Genomic DNA, 19,970 nt, shown 5'->3' with positions numbered 1-19,970 from the left:
AGAAAGAAATAAATTATAAGCTGCAATATTACAGTCGAAATACAATAAAATACATTGAACTCTTTAATTAGATAGAATTTAGTGTTTACTGGTATCTAATATGTGCTTATTATAACAAATATTAGCACTATAAGATGCTAGGGGAGATTAAGAAATAAACTGCAATATTAGAGACGAAATATATTGAACAGTTTAATTAGAAAGAATTTAGTGTTTGCTGGTATCTAATATGTGCTTATTGTAACAAATATTAGCACTATAAGATGCTAGGGGAGACTATATCATAAGCTGCAATATTAGAGACGAAATACATCGAACAGTTTAATGAGAAAAAATTTAGTGTTTACTGGTATATAATATGTGCTTATTATAACAAATATTGGCACTATAAGATGCTAGGAGAGACTAGATTATAAGATACAATATTAGAGAGGTGTGCATTAAACAGTCTAATTAGATAGAATTTAGTGTTTACTGGTATCTAATATGTGCTTATTATAACAAACATTAGCACTATAAGATGCTAAGGGAGACTATATTATAAGCTGCAATATTAGAGACGAAATATATCGAACAGTTTAATGAGAAAAAATTTAGTGTTTACTGGTATATATTATGTGCTTATTATAACAAATATTAGCACTATAAGATGCTAGGAGAGACTAAATAATAAGCTGGAATTTTAGAGAAGAAATACATCGAACACTTTAATAAGATAGAATTTAGAATTTAGTGTTTGCTGGTATCTTATATGTGCTTATTATAACAAATATTAGCACTATAAGATGCTATGAGAGACTAAATTATAAGCTGCAATATTAGAGTCGAAATACAATGAATAACAATTAACAGTTTAATTAGATAGAATTTAGTGTTTACTGGTATCTAATATGTGCTTATTATAACAAATATTAGCACTATAAAATGCTAGGGGAAATTAAGAAATAAGCTGCAATATTAGAGAAGAAATAAATTGAACTGTTTAATTAGAAAGAATTTATTGTTTACTGGTATCTAATATGTGCTTATTTTAACAAATATTAGCACTATGAGATTCTAGGGGAGACTAGATAATAAGCTGCAATATTAGAGAAGAAATACAGTTTAATGAGATAGAATTTAGAATTAAGTGTTTACTGGTATCTTATATGTGCTTATTATAACAAATATTAGCACTATAGGATGGTAGGAGAGACTAAATAATAAGCTGCAATATTAAGACGAAATACATTGAACATTTTAATTAGATAGAATTTAGTGTTTGCTGGTATTTAATATGTGCTTATTGTAAAAAATATTAGCACTATAAGATGCTAGGGGAGACTTACTTATCAGCTGCAATATAAGAAAAGAAATACATACAACAGTTTATTTATAAAGAATTTAGTGTTTGCTGGTATCTAATATGTGCTTATTTTAACAAATATTAGCACAATAAGATACCAGGAGAGACTAAATAATAAGCTGCAATATTAGAGACGAAATACATTGAAAAGTTTAATGAGATAGAATTTAGAATTTAGTGTTTACTGGTATCTTATATGTGCTTATTTTAACAAATATTAGCACTATAAGATGCTAGAAGGGACTAAATAATAAGCTGCAATATTAGAGAAGAAATACATCGAACAGTTTAATGAGATAGAATTTAAATTTTAGTGTTTACTGGTATCTTATATGTGCTTATTATAACAAATATTAGCACTATAAGATGCTAGGAGAGTCTAAATAATAAGCTGGAATATTAGAGAAGAAAATACATCGAAAAGTTTAATGAGTTAGAATTTAGTGTTTACTGGTATCTAATATGTGCTTATTATAACAAATATTAGCACTATAGGTGCTAGAAGAGACTAAATAATAAGCTGCATTATTAGAAACGAAATACACAGAACAGTTTAATTAGAAAGAATTTAGTGTTTACTGGTATCTAATATGTGCTTATTATAACAAATATTAGCACTATAAGATGCTAGGAGAGACTAAATAATAAGCTGCAATATTAGAAACGAAATACATTTAACAGTTTAATTAGAAAGAATTTAGTGTTTACTGGTATCTAATATGTGCTTATTATAACAAATTTTAGCACTATAAGATACTAGGAGAGACTAAATAATAAGCTGGAATATTAGAGAAGAAATACATCGAACAGTTAAATGAGATAGAATTTAGAATTTAGTGTTTACTGGTATCTTATATGTGCTTATCATAACAAATATTAGCACTATAAGATGCTAGGGGAGACTAAATTATAAGCTGCAATATTAGAGTCGAAATACAATAAAATACATTGAACACTTTAATTAGATAGAATTTAGTGTTTACTGGTATCTAATATGTGCTTATTATAACAAATATTAGCACTATAAGATGCTAGGCGAGATTAAGAAATAAACTGCAATATTAGAGACGAAATACATCGAACAGTTTAATGAGAAAAAAATTAGTGTTTACTGGTATATAATATGTGCTTATTATAACAAATATTAGCACTATAAGATGCTAGGAGAGACTAAATAATAAGCTGGAATATTAGAGAAGAAATACATCGAACAGTTTAATAAGATAGAATTTAGAATTTAGTGTCTGCTGGTATCTTATATGTGCTTATTATAACAAATATTAGCACTATAAAATGCTAGGAGAGACTAAATAATAAGCTGCAATATTAGAAAAGAAATAAATTGAACAGTTTAATTAGAAAGAAATAAATTATAAGCTGCAATATTACAGTCGAAATACAATAAAATACATTGAACTCTTTAATTAGATAGAATTTAGTGTTTACTGGTATCTAATATGTGCTTATTATAACAAATATTAGCACTATAAGATGCTAGGGGAGATTAAGAAATAAACTGCAATATTAGAGACGAAATATATTGAACAGTTTAATTAGAAAGAATTTAGTGTTTGCTGGTATCTAATATGTGCTTATTGTAACAAATATTAGCACTATAAGATGCTAGGGGAGACTATATCATAAGCTGCAATATTAGAGACGAAATACATCGAACAGTTTAATGAGAAAAAATTTAGTGTTTACTGGTATATAAAATGTGCTTATTATAACAAATATTAGCACTATAAGATGCTAGGAGAGACTAAATTATAAGATACAATATTAGAGAGGTGTGCATTAAACAGTCTAATTAGATAGAATTTAGTGTTTACTGGTATCTAATATGTGCTTATTATAACAAATATTAGCACTATAAGATGCTAGGAGAGACTAAATTATAAGCTGCAATATTAGAAAAGAAATACATGGAACACTTTATTTATAAAAATTTATTGTTTGCTGGTATCTAATATTTGCTTATTTTAACAAATATTAGCACTATAAGATGCTAGGAGGGACTAAATAATAGGCTGGAATATTAGAGAAGAAATACATCGAACAGTTTAATGAGATAGAATTTAGAATTTAGTGTTTGCTGGTATCTTATATGTGCTTATTATAACAAATATTAGCACTATTAGATGCTAGGGGAGACTAAATTATAATCTGCAATATTAAGAGTCGAAATACAATGAAATGCATTGAACAGTTTAATGAGATAGAATTTAGTGTTTACTGGTATCTAATATGTGCTTATTATAACAAATATTAGCACTATAAGATGCTAAGGGAGACTATATTATAAGCTGCAATATTAAAGACGAAATATATCGAACAGTTTAATGAGAAAAAATTTAGTGTTTACTGGTATTTAATATGTGCTTATTATAACAAATATTAGCACTATAAGATGCTAGGAGAGACTAAATAATAAGCTGGAATATTAGAGAAGAAATACATCGAACATTTTAATAAGATAGAATTTAGAATTTAGTGTTTGCTGGTATCTTATATGTGCTTATTATAACAAATATTAGCACTATAAGATGCTAGGGGAGACTAAATTATAAGCTGCAATATTAGAGTCGAAATACAATGAATATCATTGAACAGTTTAATTATATAGAATTTAGTGTTTACTGGTATCTTATATGTGCTTATTATAACAAATATTAGCACTATAAGATGCTAGGGGAGATTAAGAAATAAGCTGCAATATTAGAGAAGAAATACATTGAACAGTTTAATTAGAAAGAATTTAGTGTTTACTGGCATCTAATATGTGCTTATTTTAACAAATATTAGCACTATGAGATTCTAGGGGAGACTAGATAATAAGCTGCAATATTAGAGAAGAAATACATCGAACAGTTTAATGAGATAGAATTTAGTGTTTACTGGTATCTAATATGTGCTTATTGTAAAAAATATTAGCACTATAAGATGCTAGGAGAGACTAAATAATAAGCTGCGATATTAGAGAAGAAATACATCGAACAGTTTAATTAGATAGAATTTAGTGTTTACTGGTATCTAACATGTGCTTATTATAACAAATATTAGCACTATAAGATTCTAGGAGAGACTAAATAATAAGCTGCGATATTAGAGAAGAAATACATCGAACAGTTTAATTAGATAGAATTTAGTGTTTACTGGTATCTAACATGTGCTTATTATAACAAATATTAGCACTATAAGATTCTAGGAGAGCAAACAAGATTCTCTTTTGAAGTATTGGTCTGTTTTAATTGATTTTTCCAATGTTTTGGATGTTATGATTTCTGTGGGCAGTAGTACGTCCCGAGGGCTGCGAACATAATGTGCTCTGTTTCGTGTCTATAAACCACACCCCATTAAGCATACTTCCTCGAGACCGTGGTAATAGAACTGAAATTGCGCAGTCATAGCTAAATATTGTCCAATCAAAATTGACCCTGAAATCTTTCTAGTAAAATCTCAGCCAATCAAATCAAATCATCCGTTATGACGCTCGAAAGCAACTGTTTTAATTAATATGAACGATACAGAATTGAGTGAGATTTTCGGTAAATATTTGAAGGTGGAATAATTATAATCATAACGCGCATTAATTCAATTTTCCAGCCAACTTTTGTCTTGATAAACTACCATAACCGCCATAGGGTAACAGTTTACTGCTTAAATATTCAGGATCCAAATCAACCCCCGAAAATGGCGCATAAGTTTCATTACCTGAAAGATGAGATTATTGCATATAACTCAATATATTATATTTCACAGTGAGCAAGTCTTCTTATGTCATACACGATCTTAACCTATGATAATCGTTTGATTTAAAGTGTTTAAAAATTTTTTCTTATCATGATACAACTATTATTGTGATCGGTTCCCTCCCTTGACTATTAAAGGACTAAGACCGTCAATTCATTTGCCATCTGTTTCCATGTTAAATCACAAAATTCAACCTTCTATAACTTTTTCCAGAAATCTCATTGAAAACTTTCATATGTCAAATGAAAACCTGGCAAAAACTTAGTTTCTGGACAAAAATTCAATATATGATGATCATGAAAATCTTGAATTAGCCAAACTGAAAGTAGGCTACTACATTTTATCAACATCCGCTTGACTGTCTATGCACACAAAACGACTATTTTCAGAATTATCCTTCCGCATGAAATCTCTCATCATCTCACAAAATCTGAAAGAAAATGTAATTTCAGACATCAAATTCCAAATGTAGACCAAAAATTAGTCAAAAATAGGCATGCAAAATGCCAAAAGGGAGGGAGAAAGAGGATTTCTAAAAATAATACATAACTGGATCGTGAGAGTGCATAAAGGCGTCCGGTTTAAGCCCCTGGTAATTGGCCAATTCTATAGAGTTAATAAAACGATTGATAATACAGTTGGTTCTTTTCTTAGTTTAAATTACAGAGCATCTAATTCACTACATTCATTCTATTTTACTTTTAGTTTTATACTTTTTAGTTTTATACTTTTTACTTTTAACTATTTGAATTCATGACAACACTGAGGCCATGACCGGAAGCATGGTTATTACAAAAAGTACGGATCAGATAAAACTTATAAAAATATAAGGAAACAATTTGGAACATGGACAGTCAATTCAATAGTCTCTTGCAGAACATTCTCCCAGCCGATGAGGCGTTAGTCCTCATCCAAATCAGATTATTCAGTTGCAGGCAAAATGACACAAATTTTAGTAACAGGTCTATTATATTCAGAGTCTTTGGTTTTAACTTTAACGTTTCTCACACGATTATCAGCTCCGGGGTAAACTTCTAATATTCTTCCTAAAGTCCATTTTCCATGGATAGCATTTTGATTTTGAATTATAACAATGTCATTTACACAAACATTACGTTTTTCAGTGTTCCATTTTTTACGCGGTACCAATAGTGGCAAAACATCTCTATTCCATTGTTTCCAAAAAGAGTCAACTAATTTCTGAACAAATTCCACACGATGTCTAGGATTTTTAGTTTCACGAAAAGGTCCTTGTGGTACATGACTTGACGCACGACCTAACAGAATATCATTAGGACATATATAAGAACCATCATTGGGTATTCTTCCTATTGGACGTTGATTGACGAGATTAGCACATTCGAGTAGGTAAGTATATAGTTCAAAGGAAGTCAATAATTGTTCACCAACAGATTTCTTCAGAGCAGTTTTGCAGACTTTAACCATACATTAAGCGCAACCATTTTTGATGTGGAGCAGCAGGAGTAGTTAATTTCCACGTCATTCGATTTTCAGCACAAAAGTCTTTTAAAGTTTCTTCATCATATCCTTTGATCATTTGTCTCAGTTCTTTTTCAGCACCAACAAGTTGTGAACCATTATCACTTAACATTAAAGAAGGAGTCCCACGTATACTGAAAAATCTTCTTAAAACTTGTATGAACTCCATGGTCGAATAATCAACAGCAAGTTCCAAATGAACAGGTCTAGTGTTCAAACATGTAAATAATACACCATAATGTTTAGCAGTTTTGTTTCTACCAATTTTGACATTGTAAGGACCGAAATAATCAACAGCAGTGTAATAAAAAGGCGGTGTAAATGGAGCTAAACGAATTTTTGGCCATTCCATCATAAATTGATTTTCAACTTTGTGTTCAAATTCTTTACACACAACACATGAACTTTCAGTATCCAATATTTTCTTCTTATTCTAGCAGCAGTAGCAGCAATTCCTAGGTGACCATTATTGTGTGCCTGACAAGCTATTAATATAGATATTCGATGATCATTGGGCAGCAAACCAGGGTGTTTAGAATCATAGGAGACAAAAGCATCATTCAATCTACCTCCAACGCGTAAAATTCCACCTTCATCTGTAAATGGGCTTAAAGTTTTAAAGTCTCCCTTTTGTTGACGATCATATAAACTAAGTTGAGCGAGCTTAATCCAGTAAGTTTCAGAGTTAACCAATTCTTCAGCAGATAAAACTTCTTTTCTTTTAACAGCATTTCTTCTTTCAGCAGATAAATTACATATGAATCTTAAAACATAAGCAGTTACTCGTATCAGTTTGTTCCACGTAGAATAGTTATTACAGTTTATAATATCTTCATTAACAGTTACAGCACTCATAGATTTACGAATTTCCATTTCCATATCAGTATCAGCTACTTTAACAGTGTTAATAGGCCAATTTTCTTCTTCTTCTAATAAAAAACCATTTTTCCATCTTTCAGTTAATTGACTAGCAGGTATACCACGTGAAATATCATCAGCTACATTATCTTGTGAACGAATATGATACCATTGAGCAGGATCAGTTGTATTCTGTATTTCGAGATGAGACAAAAGGTTTGTATTTTCTGGCTTGGCTTTTTATCCAGGCAAGAACTATCATACTATCTGTCAGGAAAATAGTTTTCTCAAATTTCAGTCGTGTTTCTTCCATAATAGTTTTATAAAGACGAGTAGACAATACAGCAGCTTGTAGCTCTAAACGACGAATTGTAAGTTTCTTCAACGGTGCTACTCTAGATTTAGAAGCAATAAATCTAACATAGTATTCATCAGAGTTTGTTTTCCATCTCAGGTAAGCACAGGTAACAAGAGCTTCTTCAGATGCATCAGAAAATATGCAAAGTTCAGGTAAGTTAACAACTTCTGGAGGTGTCAAGCATCTTTCAAATTCTGTACCATTTAAACTGTTCATTTCAGCAAACAAATTTAACCAGGTAAATTTTCAGGTAAGGTTTGATCCCATTCTAAACCAAGTTGCCACAGTTTCTGCATTCCAAACTTCAGTCGTACCAAAAATGCAGCAGAAAAACCAATTGGATCAAATAATCTAGCAATTTTGACTCAAAATTCTTCTTTTTGTCAAACAAACAGGAACATTAGATTTATCAGCAAATTCAATCTTGACTTTATATGAAAAAGTGTCTCTAGTATTATTCCAGACGATTCCTAAAACCTTTTCTTCATTTATATCAGTCAACAGTTTCAAATCTTGATTTTCAGGAACAGGTAAGCAGTTTAATACTTTATTAGATATCCATCCTTTAAACCCACCATTAGCTAGTGCAGAGTCAATATCATTAGTCAGTTTACTAGCTTCATTTACAGTTTTAACTGAAGTACATATATCATCCATATAAACATCATTTTCTAATACTTTAGCAGCTTCAGGTAAATTAGATTTCACTTCTTCAGCAGTTTTCTTTAAAGCCATCTGAGCCATAGCAGGTGCTGGCTTATCACCAAATGTCAATACAGTTTTGACATATACATCAGGAGGTTTTTCAACATTGAGATTTCTCCACAGGAACCTATGAACATGTTAATCTTCTACAGGAATCAGTACTCTGTGATACATCTTGGAAATATCTCCACAAATAACCACTTCATTTTCTCTAAATCTCAGTATAACTCCAAATAAATTGTTTGGAAGATCGGGACCTTTATACAAGTAATCATTCAAACAGTGACCATTAAAACTAGCAGACGAGTTAAATACTATTCTTACAGGTGTACTTTTCTTCTCTGGTTTTATAACTTCATGACAGGAAATATAATGAACAGGGCCTTGGTGTTCAGTAATTTCTAAATCTGTAAGTTTTCTAGCGAATTTCATATCCACCATTTCTTCAATTTGATCATTATAAATTTCAGCATGAACAGGATATTTCAGCAGTCGACGTTCAGTTGATTCCAATTTATTTTCATCTTGTATTCTATAATCAGGAAGTAAATTAGGGTCTTTTCTCCAATGGTAAGGTATTAACCATTGATTACCAATCTTCTTAGATTCTTTAATTTCTATGGGACTGAGACCACTTTCTCGGCAGCAACAGAAACCTGAAGCAACACCCATTGCTTCTGTAGTCCAAAAGTCATCCATATCTACTGGACCCGACAATCCGACATGATACACAACGACGATCTTGAGTTTGATATCAAGACGTCACACCAAATATAATCCATCCCAAAGGTGAATGTCTTGCTATCAGATTGTTATATTGTCTTATATCCCCTGTATGCAAAAAAGCATGATCTATGCCTATGAGTAGATCAAGAGAACCGTAACCTCTACGTAAACATCTAACAGGTAAATTAAAAACTTTAGCTACTTCAAATAATCTAATTTCTTCAATATCTTCACCAATACACGGAATTCCTAAAGCAGTAATTTGAAAAGATCTACCAGTATCCACTGAAACTATTCTAAATTTATACAGCTTGGTTCTAAGTTCTTCAGAATCTCCACCAATTTTTGTCATCACAATACTTATATCATTGCCTTCTAATTGAAGTTGTTCGGCCATTGATTTTCTAATTAAGCTAAGCTGGGCACCAGAGTCTAGCAGGGTATTTCCTCTAACAGTATTACATTTACCATAGATATCAACAGTTATTACAGGTAAAATAGTTTCTCTACTACTCAGCATTGATGCAATTCCTACACTGTGGTGTTCAGGGCTTGTTGTTCTATTAGTAGGATGAAGTAATTTATGATGAAACGGTTTACAGTGACTCCCATTATAGAGTTCAGTACATTGGCGTCTTCTCGAACAGTTCATTACACCATGATTTTTACCAGCAATTTTCAAACAGGCATGATTATCTTTCGGAGTTTTAATACGATCAGATACAGATTTGGACAGGAAATTACGACATTGGTCTAACCAGTGATCATTGCTTTTACAAAGCCAACATTTATATCGTTTGGTTTCAGCAGGTCTATCATCAAAATTACCATGATGTATGTTGAATCTTGAGTGTTGACCAGATGATCTTAAAGGAGCAGTAGCATGAATACGCGACTTCATTTCAGCATTCATCCATTTTAATAAATCTTCTAAATCAGCAGTCTTTTTGTCTTTTTCAAGATATCTGAACCAAACTTTCTTGTCTTCCGTGTTCATCTTCTGTTCAATTAAAGCTAACATGTGATTATTGTTCATATCATTAGGTCTGCCTATTTCTTTAAGTGTGTTATAACTTCTTCGGACAACATGAACTAATTCGCAAAAACGTGCATCTTCACCATCTCTTATTAGACGGAAACGTGTTAAATCTTGGGTAATACAATCAGCAATAAATCTTGGATCTCCATACATTGAGTCTAGGTATTCAAAGGCAGCATCATAATCAGAATCCATACCACTTATCAATTCTAATGGCTTATTTACCTAACAGGAACGCAGTAAAGTTATAGCATCTCGTTTACTATATCTCGATGAAACCATATGCAAAAAGTCTGACTTAAAAGTATAATATTCACGAACATCTCCACTAAACTTTGGCATCTTCGGTTTCTCCATTTTAAATTGACAAACATCGGTAGATTGTGTAGGGTTTCCACTGACAGAATTACTATTCAGGCTAGTTGAAGCAGTAAGACCATTCATATTCTCGGTACTCAGAATATCAGCATCAAAATTATTCGGATTGACAGCAGTAGAATTTCTCCGATTAACAGCAGTAGAATTTCTCGGATTAACAGCAATAGAATTTTTCGGATCCACAGAAGTACTTGGATTCAGATTATCATCAGCAGAAGTACTTGGGTTGACAGCAGAAGTACTTGGATTATCGTCTATACTGTGGTTATCAGGATCAACAATATTATTTACATCAGAATTCCTCTCGTTATCAGTAGGTAATGAATTATCAATAGGGGATGAAGAGGGTGACAGGTTTATTTGATCAGGGCTCTGGGGAATTTCAACATTCTGGGTTTTGGCTTGGAACTCATCATCTAAGTGTTTAACATAATCTTTTGAATACATTTTTAATGTTGTGACCTGGTTTTGCACATCAGCCAACCAAATTTCTACAGTTTCAAATTCATCCTCGTCATCTATCATTTGAGTATATGAAGTATGTGTTTCCACCAGATTATCAAATGCAGTGTCTATTTTCAAAACTATTTCTTGGATTTCTATCTATTTGAATCAGTCTATCTAGTACTTTCCCTAGTCTGGTAATAGCAGCTTTACAGTTTCTTCTTTTCTTCTTGGCTTCTAAGAGCAAGATTTGCAGTTCCTCTGGTGGCATGTTTAATTTTCAAAAATTCAATCAGTCAAAATTTCACAAGATATGTGACAGATAAACAAAAGTTCAGTAAATGTGACCAGCTTCACAGCAAATACACAATACGTGCCATTGCTGACTGAATTTTCTCAAATTTCACAAGGATACAGATTAGCAAAAATAATACAGTTTACCAGTCATTAAACACAGTAGATTAACATCCAAATTTCTTCAGCATTTCTCCAATCCCGTGGTTAGCAAAGTACAGGTTCACTTCTGTCAGAATTCAAATTTTTGTGGATCGTGAGAGTGCATGAAGCCGTCTGGTCTAAGCCCCTGGTAATTGGCCAATTCTATAGAGTTAATAAAACGGATTGATAATACAGTTGGTTCTTTTCTTAGTTTAAATTACAGAGCATCTAATTCACTACATTCATTCTATTTTACTTTAAGGTTTTATACTTTTTACTTTTTACTTTTTACTATTTGAATTTATGACAACACTGGAGGCCATGACCGGAAGCATGGTTATTACAAAAAGTACGGATCAGATTAAACTTATAAAAATATAAGGAAACATTTTGGAACATGGACAGTCAATTCAATAGTCTGTTGCAGAACAATAACTAAATTCATTTACATAAAAAAAATTTAGTGGTCTGAGTCTAAAATTAAAGAAATATATTATTTTCATCAGTAAGACCCCTTGAACATTTAAAATTTATCCATCAAGTCACTATTTTTGTGTTGCAGCCCCGAAAACAAGTTTTTCGGGCAAAGATCTTGTAACTAGGTTAAAAAATTTTAACCTAACATCCTTTGAACCCATATCGAACTTATTTCCATTGTTATGTATAGGTGCAATTCGTTATTAATACGCTAAGAATACGCAAAAAGCTGACTAGATTGTCATGGTGTCAGGACTTTTTAAAGCAGTATACAATAATACTTTGATATTTGATGTCCAACGTCGGCTGTATTATGTATGATACAATACGATGCAATGCGTCTCACGCAGGCGGCCATTTAGTGTTAGGATGTATTGAGACGAGTCTCAATGAAAGCACTGGCCTAGGTCACAGAGCAATAGATAAGTCTATTAATTATGTGAAAATTAGTTAGTCATTAGTATGATTTTAGTTGAAAAGACACACACACAAACATACACTGCATGTTATATAATATACTGTATATAGCCATGGCACCAGTCATAAAATGAGATAAGTGATTAGCTAATATGTGTTACAAAACATATAATAACGTAACGGCTTTGAAGGTTTGAAGAGTATTTATTCGGGAAGGACAACATCAGGAACAATAAACATCAATACAGGTAAAACACAGGAACATCAATACGGGTAAAATACAGGAACATTAATACAAATAAAATACAGGAACATCTAAACTCTATTATCCCGAGACCAAAAGGGCAGGGGCCCAGTGGGAGCGGGAAACTGGAATCTCAAAATTACATGAGGTATTATTGTTAAAAGGCTACGTAGTAAACTTCGTACCTATAGGAAATACAAAACTGAAATTGAGCTCGAACCTTATGTGACAGACAACCGGATACACAGATACCACAGACGACTGATAAGTCAATTAAGAAGTGGGTCTTTCCCAATTGCTATAGAAACAGGCCGTTACTCTAAACCACCGGTACCCCTAGAAAACAGAATATGTATTTATTGTAACTGTGAAGATGAGTATCATGTAATTATGGAATGTAATGTATATAATAAGCTAAGGTCTTCGATTTTAAATGCATGTTGTAAAATTGAACCTAACTTTCTTTAAATGCCTAATATACAAAAGTTTTATTTTATTATGACGAACCATTTTATGCAAAATCACTTGGGTAAATTTTTAGATAATATATACAAAACCAGGAAAAGACTTACTGCCATTATGTAGTTGTTTAAGTTTTGAAATAATCATAATGTTATTGATTATGTATCGTGCTACCTTGTGAGTGTGTGGGTGCGTGCGTGTGTGTGCATTGTATATGAATACTTGATTTTATGTTAACTTTTTGAATTAATTGTTGGAACTATTAGTGTTATAAATGTGATTTACTAATTTGTTTATTTTACGTTTTAACTGTTCAGTGTCTCATAGGTCAATAGTGGCCGGAAATCTTATTATTTTGTTTTATATGTTTTATGTATAGCTGATTTGTGATACTTATCTAATAAACTAATTTATTATTATTGCAGGGCGTTCTTCTTTGTTTTCGTTCTGGCTATTTTTTTTTCTTCACTCCAGGAGCTCAGCTCTCGGAAACAGCAACAGGTATGGAAAAACGGATTTCGCCACACTTTCTAACTCGTGGCTAACTGCGTACTGAATGTAAAACGAAAATTTTCTGAGCAACATGAAGCGACGTTGGCAACAAACAGAAAGTGGGCTCTAGTGGGCGTAATTATCGACCGATTTTGCTCGGGGTTCCTTTATTCTACTTCTTATAACAATGGACACATGATGGCGGTTGAAAAAAAATGATTTTCGCAAATTAGTTCGATACTTTTTTTTGTCGAAATTAATCGAAATATGCTATTTCGGTTGCTATTTGTCGGACAGATTTAAAACTTATACAGTGTAGACAGCCAGCATGGTGGAATAAAAAAACGCATTCAAAATTTTTGCATCACTTCCGGTTTCGAAGTTAGTACTTCCGGTGACGTCACTTCCAGTGGAATTGAGTTATGCCCAAACTAACATATGCATGATATTAGTGTCATTAATACAAACCTATTAAACTAAAAAAATACTCACCGGAAGTAATAATTAGGCCGCCATTTTGGTTTGCCTCATTTTGCGAAAATTCCTATTCAGAAGCCATTTTTTATCCGATTTGTGTCATTTTTGTGTCAAACGATACTATAAATGTTTGTCTATAATTTCTGGGGAAGCAAAATTTTGATTTTCGGTTTTGCCTTTTTTATACGAACGGATGTTTTTTTTCAAAGTTTGAAGGCGTATACATCTCGTGATCTTGACCTTTGATGACCTTCATATTAACTGTGATGATAATTTGTGACCTTATCTATCTGATGACCTTTTGACCTTTGGGGTCAGACAACTCTTTCCCATTTTATAGGGGTCTAAATATGGACCATTTTGAGCCTTCAAAGTGCTATAACTCGGTCCCTAATAGAGATATGGCAATAATTCTTTCGATTTCGTAATGTAGAGATTCTGAGCTTTCCATAGATATAATACCTGCATACCTTACATGAAAATTCAAACTTTATTCACTTAACATGGGGCTATTATTAGATAAATCGGCTAATAAGATTAACCTGGCTGTCAACCCCAATAGAAATCAAACTTTTAGTTGTTTAAAGATACCCTCCGTATTATATTTGTTTTATATGACTGTTTTATGTCCAGTTGTGGTATATAAATAAGCTCTCGGATGGATTGAACCATGCTATACTGTAAGTTGAGCTTACAGAAGCACATTAAAGGTATAGCCCCACTTAATTTACCAACTTTCTTATTTCTTATCCGATTTTCATCAAACTTGGAATGTATGTGTATAATCAAATTCTAAATTTGATGGAATTATCGAATTTGCGCAGTGCGCATGCACATTACCAACTTTCTTATTTTTTATCCGATTTTCATCAAACTTGGTATGTATGTGTATAGTCCAATTCTAAATTTGATGGAAATATTGAATTTTTGTTGTGCGCATGCGCATTACCAACTTTCTTATTTTTTATCCGATTTTCACCAAACTTAGTATGTATGTGTATAACCCAATTCTAAATTTAATGGAAATATTGAATTTTTTGTTGTGCGCATGCGCATTGCCAACTTTGTTATTTCCTATCCGAATTTCACCAAACTTGGTGTGTATGTGTATAATCCAATTCTAAATTTGATGAAAATATTGAATTTTTGTTGTGCGCATGCGCATTACCAACTTTCTGATTTCTTTTCCGAATTTAATCAAACTTGCTATGTATGTGTATATTCCAACTATAAATTCAATGGAAATAACCAATATTTGTTGTGCACATGCGCATTACTAATTTTCTTATTTCTTATCCGAATTTAATCAAACTTGGTCTTTATCAATTGACAAACATTCTTTTATTCCCAGTCAATATACATTAAACTCTTTTGGATATTTGAATTTAGAGATGCAGAAAAGTATTTACATCAATGTAATTGCAATAGACTATCTTCGTATGTACCTGAATGTCGTAACACGCCCTGCATCAGTACTGTTATTAGAACAGTTCTAGTTATTATTATTATTATCTCATTGCTAATTAACCATAATAATACATTGTGTGTAACATATGTGACTAACGATGTATTTTGTTCCTTTTGAGTTGTTTTGGCATCTACAAATTATATACAGTTAGTATACAGAATTAATTATAGTTATCAAAGCGTATATTCTTGAAATGCGTATTCTTAAATAATGTAAATTTATTCTCTACTATAAAATGTTTTATGAGTTATTCGATTAAAATGAAAATTGAAATATATGATATTATTTCGTTTAAACAAATTAATTATTTCGTTAAAACGAATTGTTATTTCGTTAAAACGAAATATTTTATTAAAGTATGGAAAATTGCGCCTAAGGGGCTCCGTAGAAAACTAACTTCTTTAACTCAAACATATTTTCAGGTGCTGATATCAATACATATTTGTACTTGTTTCTCAGCGATGAGGGAAATAGCTGACGAGGAGTTGAAAAATAGTCGTCATCAAAACTACATAATAAAACCACATATAAGCAGTACAGACATAAAGGAACTAAGATTTGGGAATTGTTGTTGTTTTTTTGCAAATCTCTTCTATTGCATTAAGAATGTTTTACCCCATTCCTTTTTTTTAAAATTAAAATTCACCGAATAAATGAAACGTTTAAATACTTTGGTAGAAATGACAAATGTTTTTATGGTCCTATCACACCTTGACGATTTAGCCAACATAAGACATTTCCGATGGTAAACGCTGAACAATTGTCTTGGGTTTTCTCTTAATATTTTGGCGTATACCTAGCGTATCCACAACGTTTTGTACGCATATACTACTTACATTGGAGGGCAGAATTGTTTTCCGATTAGATAAACTTTTGATGGATTTGGATTTAAGACTCTAAATAACAGTCTCGTACGTTATGTGCGTTGTGCGTATCGAGGATATGACTCTACAATTGATTCTACAACAGACGTAATTGGTTTTTTTTTTCTCTTATTTTCAATTTGTGGACAGAACCATGTTCCCAATTTGAACTGTAAAATGTTATGGTAAAATATTGACACCGCTTTATGACAACACTGCGTTAAACAATATTTGTATGATATCCTTCAATGGTCTGCTAGAAAAAAAGATTATGAAGAGTAATTAAGGCAACATCTGTTCTGTAGTCTTCTTATGATATATAAATTTGAGATCAAATTTAGCATTCAACATTGAATCAACAAGTCTAATATAAGATCAACGAGTCGTGATATTGCTAACGTTAGAACCATGAATAACCTCTTATGTTCCATATTACTGTTCTCTGTGACAACATTGATTCTTACTGATGCCGGTAAATATCTTTTACTTGTTATCTTATAGTTGTAAAATTTGATGTATTCTGCTTTGAATTTTAAAGGAATTGTAAAGGTTTAAAAAAAAAACATTTCACGTATATGGACACTGATAGCATCGATTTTTGCCATTCCATTTCCAACAAGACATCTGTGGTAAATGCAATTCCATTTACATTATTAGTTTTATGACGTCACTGTTGGGTCCTTTGAATTCCAATATTTTTAAATAAAGTAGGCTATCAAAGATATAGTCATAAAATTTTAACCTCATAATTATATCTATACAATTATATAGATGTATTATACATCATTTCACGAAATATTAACTTCGCAATAAGAAACACTTGGAAATGGCAGTATTTATAAAATTCCTTGTCAAAAATTTCAATGCCGAAAGTATTTTCGTAATTTCACTTAATTTGATTTAATCTTTAATTGAACAAATCGGCTATGTAACCACCATTTTCAGTACAAACTGCTCATTGATGCCAGAATTATCTTCTGGATGAATTTCATTCCATTAGTCCATAATTCTGTCGTACAGTTACTGTTTCTTGAACAAATTTGTTTATCCAATGTAAATTCTAGATTTGAGTAGTCATGCGCACTGTAATCTTTTGGAATGCAATCGAGAGATGGGTGAGGGTTGGTCATTCATCTTTTTATATGAAATACCACAAATTTCCTAATCCGCAGGCAATTTATGTTTAAGAAAAAGTGTTTATGTGCGTGGATTATGCTCACATTAATCCTTGCACAGACGAAAGGAACTAGCTAAGCTGCCTGCCTCGAGAGGCTGCCAGCTGACCAACATTCTCACTACTTTTTACACCGCAGACGAGAGCTCTCGCTCGGAATTCCTCTCAAAGACACGATTGACTTTAATTTGGCAGATTCTCATACTCTATATTATCCTTCAAAATTCAGTACACTTCTCAAAATTAAAAAAGAACAAAATTTTAACCCTATAAATTTGAAAAATGTAACAAATCTATCAAGTACTGCTTTCTATCCACACTGTTTAGCCAAAAACTGTCACTCTGCAACAACTTAGTTGAATGTTTCATCACCATCTTTAATGATTAACTATACGTATAAAAACCCTAAAAATACAATATACACAATTAATATAACATAACCTTATGCACAATTGAAACAAATACTGGCTCCTGGTATTATACAAAATATAATACATACGATGATCCAAATAAATATTGCGTCTACACAAATGGATACAGGACTGTTGTGTGATAGAAATTATTACAAATGCTCAGTATAGTTGATACTATATATATTGGATACAAATAAACTATGCTACTTCAGTTAATAAGCTTACCCTAGGGGTTTCCAACCACTCGGAAGGCAAGTGTTCTGTATAATAATTAATCTATCCTTAATCTACACTGTTAAAAGTATTTCGATATTTTTACTACAAACTGGCTGGCAGAAAGTTGCCAGTATATTGACTGTAATTTAACATTGAATGTAATTTCACTCTTCACAAAGTATTTTTACTACAAGAAAAATACATAGGATGTGATTTAACTAAATAGTAAATTGAGTGTTATGTTAAATTACTATGTATGTAAATTCACTAGCAAAGTAAATCAACTTTCTGCCAGTCAGTTTATAGTAAAAAAAAAAAAAAAAAATAGTTCAGTGCCATTTTGATAAATGTAACGATATTTAATCCTTATATGCACTAAAAACATTCTTTTGCATTAATTCACTCACAATCTTGCCCAACTAAATAATGAAAGTACTACTCTTATTAAAACAAAACTTTATTAATGCAAGAAAAACACATAAAAAAAAGATACTATAGTTACAAAACTCTAGTTAAAAACCAGACTATACATGACAAATAGATAAATAATTACAAATATATAGTCTATGAAATGAAGACTAAATATAACTTAAATGAAGAATGCCTTAGTTAAAACTATTACTTGATTTTATGATTTACTAATTACTGAACACCTGACTTATCAAACATTGTCACTTATTAGCTTTAATTGGTTTGAGTGTTACATTTCCTCAGATAAGACAGATAAAACTGAACTTGTAAACGATGAATTAATTTACCGATTTTATAAATATTTCAAACGTCTTTAACTTCTCTTCTTTCTTCTTTCAGCATCATATTCAGGTAAGACGTTCTATTTTAGGCACGTGTTTCTCTTATCTACAGATATTAGATAATTATTGATTATTTTTTTTTCTCATCTAGTTTCCTTTTTGATTTGTGTTTTCTTATATCTACAGATAGTAGATTGTTCTTTTTCTTTCCCTTTTCTATCATTTTGATTTTATTTCTTGTTTATATATGAATATTATTATCTACAGATAGTAGATTTATGTTTAACCTTATATTATATACCCATTTCTGTTTGATATTTTGAATTTTAGACATACAAAGTTTAGAAACCCTTAAAGGGACAAATTTATCAGTCGTTTAACCAATCATACCACAGTCTCAGAAACGGGAAATATTTAGCTTAGCTAATCAGTCATAGTGTTCACAGCTCGCCGTCGAAATTGGAGCCTTCAAATCCATAAATGTCGAGAATTACCCGCGTTTACTCGTCATTTCATAAGACTCCTAGAAATTCCTAGTTTGAGGTATTTTTTGAAGGAATTATGCAATTATTGTACAATTTCTAGTACTTCTGAAGATTATATATAAATATATTCAAGACCCAAATCAAAACTCGAAAATGACGAATCTGTCCCTTTAAGTCAAGTTTTGAAGAACTGATTGAAATCTAAGTTTTTAATGTTAGACGATGCTGATTTAGATCCACTGCGATCGCTAGTTTCAGCTTGGATTACTAGTACGACTTTAAATAGCCTTATTACATCTTCTGCTATCTTTGGTTGTGAATAGCAATTCAACAATATCAAAAATATAAAATAATCAATAATATTGTCCAGGTGTCGTTTTTCGAGTCAAAAATATATAATGAAAATAAATGATTGAATTTACAGTTTGCTCAGATTATCCAGATATTAAAAACGCTAGTTTTTATGAAGATAGTGGAAAAGTCGCA

General features: G+C 31.5%; 1 protein-coding gene across 1 annotated transcript; it reads right to left on the bottom strand.

Annotated features, from left to right (window-relative positions):
• Positions 1–4,934: 4,934 nt before the first annotated feature.
• Positions 4,935–11,187, bottom strand: LOTGIDRAFT_171762 (hypothetical protein; the record flags this gene model as incomplete). The annotated part of the gene is made up of 2 exons (XM_009047957.1): positions 4,935–5,059; positions 10,548–11,187. The coding sequence occupies 2 exons, from the start codon at positions 11,185–11,187 to the stop codon at positions 4,935–4,937; spliced, it is 765 nt and encodes a 254-aa protein (XP_009046205.1).
• Positions 11,188–19,970: the final 8,783 nt, after the last annotated feature.

Source organism: Lottia gigantea (genome assembly GCF_000327385.1).
Source record: "Lottia gigantea unplaced genomic scaffold LOTGIsca_119, whole genome shotgun sequence".
NCBI classification, from domain to species: Eukaryota; Metazoa; Mollusca; class Gastropoda; family Lottiidae; genus Lottia; species Lottia gigantea.
Note: the sequence above shows the minus strand (reverse complement) of the source record. Positions and strands in the feature narration are given on the sequence as shown.